Source organism: Myripristis murdjan, chromosome 3, assembly GCF_902150065.1.
Source record: "Myripristis murdjan chromosome 3, fMyrMur1.1, whole genome shotgun sequence".
NCBI classification, from domain to species: domain Eukaryota; kingdom Metazoa; phylum Chordata; class Actinopteri; order Holocentriformes; family Holocentridae; genus Myripristis; species Myripristis murdjan.
In genome coordinates, this window is record NC_043982.1 from 19,139,387 (window position 1) to 19,147,760 (window position 8,374).

Consider the following 8,374-nt stretch of genomic DNA (forward strand, 5'->3'; position numbering starts at 1 on the left):
ATTTGGCCATTCTTGCATTTCTCAAACAGATACTATATTCATGACTGAATGAGGCAGTCAGATCTTTTACCCCTGATACTCTATTGATCCCTGACGGAGAGAGACAGCCTCCACTCCCCTGCAGTAAACAGATGAGCCACAGCGCCAGAGCTGGTAGGGACTCTGTTTTGCTTAAGGGCACTTTAGCAGGGTGAATGCTTTCTTTCATGGGGACATGAGCCTAGGCCTTTCTGATGATGGATTTTACACATTAAGCACTAAACTTGACCTCCAGTGTGACCTGTGTTATGCCCACCAGGAAAAGATTGATCAGGTCCTTCAGATGGTATAATTTACTTCCACAGTGTATGGGGAGAAACTCTTCCTTCACCAAAACATCTCCCTATTCATGTTACATAATGTGAAGGGCGGCAAAAACAGCAAAATCCTTTCCTTCCTGTTTGATATTTGGTTTTTGTGTCGACTTTTCCAATTGGCTGCCTTGCAGAGTGTTGTAAATTTACTCCACCCTATTTCTGGTTCCTCGCTTTAGACAACACCCACTCAGAGTGGTGCAACTCACTCCCACAGACTGATGTAAGCATTTGGTTAATATTCTGAGTGGTGAAGGAGAGAAATACAGTTTCACTGCTTGAAGTGTTCAGTTTTCACAACTGCTCATATTCTAAAATAGGGAAATATTCAAAGGGGGTATTCTGCAAGAGATGTCTCCTCCTCACACTCTACTTACTTTTCATGGGAGAAAGTAAAGTTGGATTAAATTATTAAACTAATAGAGTAAATAGCTCTATTCATATAATTATGAACTCTAGCCAATTACAAATAGGGACCATAATGATTATTCCTAACATCTTCCTTTTTATCTCTGCTAGCCTATTGCTGTAAAAACCATCAGTAATGGTAATTATATCTTTCACTGTGAGAACTCATTCTTACAGGAATAATGGTTTAATTTGATGGTACATTTCCAAAAAAACATGGTTATTATTCTTACTTTTAGAATGAACAGCCATCATGAGTCTGCCAAGATAGATAGGTTCATCACCATCAGCACTAAGGTGAGCTACCCTTGCCAAAGCTGAACAGCCAATCACAGGTAAAGAGAGCAAAATATTTAGTTCCTCTTATGCAAAGCCACTTAGTCTCATCATAATGCTCAGTGTTGGAGCAAAGGTTCTGGTCCTTTGGACTGAACAGTGTAATAGGTTGTATGCTCCCTTTTATGGTCACCCCTGCAGTAGAGCACACTTCACACATACACAAATAAATTGGACAAACAGAAACCTACATGATTTCAAATGTCTGATGCTGAAAAGCACCTCACAATACTTTGCCTCAAATGTTGATGGTCACTGAATAATATTTAAAAGCACCTCACGACAAGGACACAAATTATCCAACACGTTGAGATGTTGCAGACCTGAACAAACCCTGTTTGCATCTTATCAGATGGGTCTCAGCATTTTGTCAAAATTAGAGCTGCCTTCAACATGTAAAGTCGAAGGAGTTTACATGCACCCCACCGGTCTCATCCTCCCATCTGTGCATTTCGAATGTGGTGGCACACTGATGTGGAATATAGCCAGTTTTGCTCACTGAGTCTGGAACTGCTTCAGTACATGCTTTGGCACAGCTACCATAGCTCTCTAAATCTTGCATGCATATTCAAATAAAGAACAGGATTTCAGTCATGACTGTTTCATACAATCATGTCCAACTAGGCTTGAGATCTCACAAAAAGAGGCGAACTGCAATTTTAGTGATTTATTCGTACAATGGGAAATTCACTGTACAATACCCCAGCTCAGATGTAAAGGCAATAACATACTGTAAGAGCTTCTATTCACGCTGACCTGAACATCCGCCAAACCTCGCTACCAGCTTATCAGACTGATAGAATAAATTTAAGCCCCCTCCCCACCCTCCCACAAAAATAGCTATCTGCTAAGCAGAACAACAGAGCTACATGAGACCCTTCCCAAATCTTGACGCTTCAGTTAATTGACTGCCAAGGCATACTGAATACAGAATGAAAGGCAAAGTAAAAAAAATAATAAAAGAAAAGAAAATTAAAAACCTTGTCCATGAAAGTTAGCTGTTCAAACTTTATGGCAGGGGGAGATTATGGCCTCAGTTTAAATAGCATGTAACAATGACACTCACAGTAGACAAATACAGAAAAGGCATATGGCGATATCTTGATATCAAGTCCATGTGCCCATGCCACTTTTCACACACTGTTTTAACTTTTACACACCATCCACAGACAACGTTGTGAGCTTTTATAGACATACTTCACGAAAGAGGACAATTTCCAATTAAAAAAGTGGAAATTCTTCTCCACGCCACCCCATATAGAACAAGTTTAGACAGCAATGGGAGTGACAAGGCCCATTGCTATGGTATCTGAGAATTTTTTTTTTTCAAATTTTCTTTAAGTTCTCCCTTTAAATAATATTTCACATTCAAACAAATTCTCATTAGTAAATCAATAAGATGTCACCATGTTAACGGAAATGTTGTATAAAAAAATAACCAAGAGCAAAAATTAATACACTCAAAACATATCTACACAGTCTCTCAAACGTGAGGTGGGGGCTGAGTGATATGGCCAAGGATCAGGTCAAATTTCCAAAGTACCATTTTATTTCTGGGGCATAAGGGAGGCATGAGGATGCTCCACCTGTCAAGTCTGCGTACCAGCAGTCTTTCCTCTCTCACCAACTGTGACACAGTGAAAGCCACGGGTTCCATCAGGGCCTCGAGGCAGCCTCATTACTCCTGGTGGCAGGCCATCAGCATTCTGGATCTTTCTACCCAGCATGGGGCTGCCGACTGGACTGCTTTCCTGAGAGGCCACCTGCCTGCGCCTCTGAACCCATGGGCTTCCTGAAGGGGTCAGGCTGCTGTCTGAGGAGTAGTCCGCCCAGCGGCGCCCAGCCTCAGGGCTGAGTCTGCCCTCACTAGCCAAGGGAGACTTTTGAGAATGAGGCAATTTGCGCTGAGGACAGGGGCTGGCACGGGGACTAGACCAGGGACTGTTACGTGGGGACACACCCGGGCTGAGGTGATTGTTCTGGAAGCTCATGCTTGCAGTGGTGGGGCTGAGCTTGTTGCAGGAACGTGACTTGCGGGCCAATCTGGGTGACGTGGGGTTGCTCTCGGTCTCTGAGGAGCTGCAGGCGGAGTCTTCCCCATGGTACTGAAGCTCTCGTATTCTGCTGTTGAGTGAGCGACTTTTGCGCATCCCTACTTCTTCCCGTGGACGGTCTTTGGGGACCTTCTTCTTGGGTGGCTTGGTGCCAATAAGGACCACCTTTAAACCGAGAGAACCTGTCCCTCCATCCTCGGTCCCCACTGCTTCATTAGCTTTGACTGCTGCTTCCACCTCCTCGAACTCCACAATGGCACACTCCTCCAAGCTCAGCTGGGTGTAGCGGCCACTCAGCCTCTTCAAGTCAGGTGGCAGGTCCTTTCCAGGCTTCAGGACTCGGACTGAGGCGATGGCACCGTATGTTCCAAATGCCTTCAGCAAAAGCTTCATCAGTTGCTCCTGCTGGATGGCTCCTCCCTCGCTGCCTCCATTACAACCAGTGCCTCCTTCCAAGGCAGCTAGCTCTGGCCAGCTCTGCAGGTCACTGAGCAGCAGCATGCGGCTAGGCAAAGACTCACTAGCAAAGACGGGCACTGTGGACCTGCGCCGTACCTTACGACCCTCATCGTTCAGCTCAAGTATTGTTGAGTGCCTCAGAGCATAAGCGGTTGTTCTCCAGTCGCGAGTCAAGTGCTTCACCTACAAAGAGATAATGTGTTACGTGGGCAAGATGCCAAGTGCTTAAGGAAACCCATCATGAAACTGACGTCACAAATGTGATGCACACAACAGCCATTTATTGTGAGCTCTGAGTAAAAGCATTAGCTAAGCAGCTAAAATGTATATTTAAGAACTGCAGCTGGGTTTATCAGTACATAAAAATCAGCATGGTTGACAACATCCTGTACACTACCTTCTTTTTGCCATAATTCCTGAATCAATAACTGTAGTGATGACATTAGAACTGTGATTCATGAGTGCTGATCAACATCCCGGCTTCATTGCATTACTCAGAATTTCACTGCATAATTCACTCATGCTTTAGCTGTGTCACTTCACTGTTGGCCAAGCTTACATTTGCAATACAGAGTTTAAATAGTGTTTGTGTTTAAAAAAAAAAAAAAAAAAAGGAAGCGACACTGGAGTGGGAAAAAAACAAAAAAGGAACCGACCGATGCGTATGCATGAGCCTAAAGTAGCACCAGCTGTTGTGAATTAATGTGTGAATTTCACTGCATCCCCCTATCCCATTCATACTGACACTAGAAACAGCCACTCACTGGCATTCAGCTCTCACGAGCCCCTACAACATTTGGAGCACACTGCTTTTGCAGTTTTCCTATGTGATATATGCCAACTGTGGCTGGGCATTATGACTGTCAGTTTGGCTAAATCACTATAACAACATAAAATGACAAAATATGAGCCAGTGGGACTGCACTTACTGTGTGGTTATGTATACAGGCGCTCTAAAATTTTCCATACTTGTCCAGGGTTGGTGTGCATTTTTTAAACCATGTCAAGATAGACAACTAAATTTAATTTCTCATGAGTTTTTCAGACTTGCCTCTATAGTGTTGTGCAATAATGCTTACCTTTTTGAATGAAGTGAGTAACTTGACACTGACAAACCCGAGTTTGTTGCGTCTGACATGTTTGAGCAGGAAGGCATCATGCTCCAGGTTCTCATCTGACAGGTAGTACTCAATCTGAGCAACAAGCTTTTGGATAAGTTCTGGGTCTGGAGGCTGCCAGCTCTCCTCCTCCAACTCCCCTCCACTTGTCCCAGCACCACTGTATGTGAGGAAAAGAAAACATGTGCATTACAGTTAGCCTGAGCTCTTGTCCACAACACTTTACCATCACTGAAACAGTAGAGTAAGAGTAAATTCCTCAAATCACCAGCATTACAAGCCAATTTCATGGCTGGGAGGGATGTTCTGGCAGAAGTACAGAGGCATTTTTGCCCAGCTATTACCCATCGCAACATGTTGGAGTAAAGAGCTGGTTATAAAATTACTCTCCCCTCCTTTCAGATTTTTGTGGCGACAGTGACAAGCTGTGACTCCAGCCGTAGTCATCATGCCTCAGTGCCCAGAACCTCAACACCACAGAGTGTCCCATCAACCCCGAAAATGCCAAGACATCTCCATCTGAGGGGTGCAGAGTCACAGATCTCCACAGGCTTTCCCTCCCACACAGAACATGGCTGCTCACCAAATCAGCTGTACACAATTTACAAAACTGGTACAAACACTGACTAACTGAGGCTGAGACACAGCTTGATCGCACCCGGACGCCAGGCTGAAGCTGTGAAATAAGGACACAGCATATTCAGGTAGGCCTGCAGATCAGAGTGAGGGTCTGAATGAAATTCTGTGGATGACTCATCACCTCCTGCAGCCCCCTCCCTCCCACACCCTCAGTCAATAGCTTTCCAGCCACTGACCACACAGCTGACACAAGCCCACTGTTTCAAGACTTCAAATAATGCCAACCACAGGAATGAAATACCAATCCATGCAGGGCAGAGATTCTGCAATAAATTTTAGACACGTTTTAGACAAAATAATATTCCGGCAAAACGACAGAAAAACGAGTAGGAATGCTGGAGATGTTGTAGGAAGTATGAAAATACTGTTTACTAGACTGACCACTTCGCTTACAAATGAGTATCAGACAGAGCAAGGTCATTTACGGGAATATTACTAATAAGGTGATTCATTAGGAGCACGCCACTTGAATAAACAATCGCTGGCGGCCGGCTGCAACAGTTTCAACAGGCGTCCTAGCCAGGTTATCCGAGCTCAAAATGCATGATGTCTGGAAAAATGTGTTGCAAATCGCAGGCTTGCACATGTGTTGCAGAAGCTCTTTGACGCTTCGGCCACTAGTCATGACCTACAAGCAAATTAAAAGCGCATATGGTTCAGATCATTGTAGATCACCTTGCAAATGCTTGCTCAGTATGGGGAGCAGGTACTGTTGGCACAAAATATTCGCAAACAAGATAGACAATTACTAGCGCAAATGGCCTTCTCATCACCGAGTCACGCTTTGTGCATGTAGTCCGAGTTGAGAACTTATAGGCCAGGGGATAAAAATAGCACGGGATGACGCAGGAGAATTAGATTAGAGTAATGTGAAGGTGCCATCCTTTATCTCTCAAGTGGCTGGTTTTACAGCCTTAATACAGTCTACAGGTGGCTACAGACTTCCAGTCCATACAACAAATATCACTGGTATTTCTGAGGAATTCCAGCAGGGACCTTGCATAGCCTGTAGTAGGCTGTATCTGTGGATAGGGACTTTGTAGTGACCTTAACTTACTGTAGTTTTAATCTGCCATGGTCTTCTTATAATATTCATGTAGGCGCTTATCGACCTGTTTTTGTAAAATTATAGGATACAGATATTTCAGTGAAAGAAGGTGGGAAAAAACAAACAAACAAACAAACAAACAAACAAACCTGAGCCCAAGCTGGCCCTAGCCATGTGTTGGCTGTTCCCCAAATGCTATACGAGCCACTAGTGTTAAAATCCAACGCAGAGATAGATTGGAAAGCTTCCAATACCCTTGACAGCGATACGAAAACGTTTAATTTATTGGGCCTGAATGCAGTGGAGAGTAGGCTTAATACAACTAAGTTTAGTCTGCCCAATGCCCACCTTTTTAATTAGGCTACAGAATTTACCCACCTACATAGGTTGACATGCAGCCTGTATCTACATTTACACCATAAACATGCCAAGTAGTAGCTTATCAAACTGAAAGAGGTTTGAGTAAAAATGTCCTTTTAAGGTGAATGGCAGAGATGAAACATCCCTATTCTTTTCTTCTTGACACTGCTCTTTGTTTATCTCGTGATAACGAACTGCAGATCAGATTACCCAGCTTTTAGTTTACTCGCCTACTACGTGGCTGTCAGAAGAAAAAACCCAACCTTGATTTGTCGTGTCTTCCGATTTCGTCTTCACTACAGCTGCCTCCGAGGAAATCAATGTTATTGGATGACACTTCTTCTGGTTCCTCATCTTCGGCCGCCTGAATGGCCACTGTTATTGTCACCGTCCCCATCTCCTGCATGTGTTGATCCACCGTTATCACCTCGTCCATCCCCGGTTCCACTGACGCATCCGATGCGCACTCCGCTGAGTTTGAAATGGGGATCCCCGCAGACGCGCTCATATTGTTACCCGAATAACTCAAGGTGTTTCTGTCCGCTCGGCTCCCCTCCTCGGTTATAGCAGCAGCAGCAGCAGCAGCAGCGCCTCCCTGGAAGCTTCTAATACTGTTCGACTCGAAAGCACCAACAGGACACGGGGTGCGTAAACCTGCTCGACGCTTCTTAGGGCACCAGTGGCGGCGGAGAAGGACCCAGGGAGTTCCGATGACGCGCTCCACGGCTCGCCAGAGACCCCAGATCCAGATCCGACCCTGTGCGGGGCCCTGAGGAGTAACGGGGCTAGCAGCAGCCAGCGAGACGCAGCCTGGACCTGGCGAAACCGAGGGGCTAGAGCCTCCTTGCGCTTCTACTGCCGCCGCCGCTGCTGCTACTTCCTCATTTGTAAGAGGCTTTCTGCTTTTGAAACGAGCTCTGGGATTGGGCCGTGGCGTCGTCTCTTCACACTCACTCCCAGCCCACAAGCAAAGGCTGACACAAAGCCAAGAGGGAGGCAGGAGAAGAGCAAGGCAGCGCATAAACGCGTTCACTAAAGCATGCATGCTTTTCTTTTTTATAATATAGTATGCACCGAGTATTTTCTTATTTTGTCTTTAAGACACGGCTGCCCCGTTCAAATGTGTCTAAATAGGAGGAGAACACCTGCAAATTCACGTGTTCCTCCCTAATTGGGAAATTGCTGTGCCAAGGCTGACCCCGCTCTTAACCCCGCTAATTGGATAATGGGCTTTCAACTTGCAGTTGCATGCAGGTGTACAGTCCATGCAGTTACTCAGAAGGAAAGATGGAATAAATGAATAAGTGCTGGGGTTTATATTATGAAATGACTGATAACTCAGACAGGGGTTTTTAAACAGTTTAGCACTAAAATGGATCTCAAAATGCCAACACTTAAACTTAACCAAATTTGATCAGATTTAATCTGAGGCATGCCTATCTTTTAAGATTTTTGTTGTCTTATATGTTTTAGTAGATACTGGAGAAATATACTGAGAAACTCATGGTATACATTCCCATATCATCCTCCCACTGCTATGACTTGAAATTAAAGCGATTTCCCATTTTGCTTGGGGTCCTTGTATGGATGCAGTTTTTG

General features: G+C 44.7%; 1 protein-coding gene across 1 annotated transcript; it reads right to left on the bottom strand.

The window, feature by feature from the left end:
• Nucleotides 1-1,749: 1,749 nt before the first annotated feature.
• Nucleotides 1,750-7,949, bottom strand: larp6a (La ribonucleoprotein 6, translational regulator a). The gene is made up of 3 exons (XM_030048327.1): nt 7,039-7,949; nt 4,690-4,888; nt 1,750-3,793 (listed from the first exon to the last, which is right to left on the bottom strand). Exons 1-3 carry the CDS (start codon nt 7,818-7,820, stop codon nt 2,687-2,689), a joined length of 2,088 nt encoding a protein of 695 aa, XP_029904187.1. The 5' UTR covers nt 7,821-7,949; the 3' UTR covers nt 1,750-2,686.
• Between the last annotated feature and the right edge of the window lie 425 nt (nt 7,950-8,374).

Coding starts and splice junctions, on each gene's coding strand:
- larp6a (XM_030048327.1), bottom strand. CDS start 7,820: ATGCATGCTTTAGTGAACGCGTTTATGCGCTGCCTTGCTCTTCTCCTG. Junction 4,889..7,038: donor GGAAGACACGACAAATCAAG/GTTGGGTTTTTT, acceptor CCTCACATACAG/TGGTGCTGGGACAAGTGGAG. Junction 3,794..4,689: donor TACTCACTTCATTCAAAAAG/GTAAGCATTATT, acceptor ATCTCTTTGTAG/GTGAAGCACTTGACTCGCGA.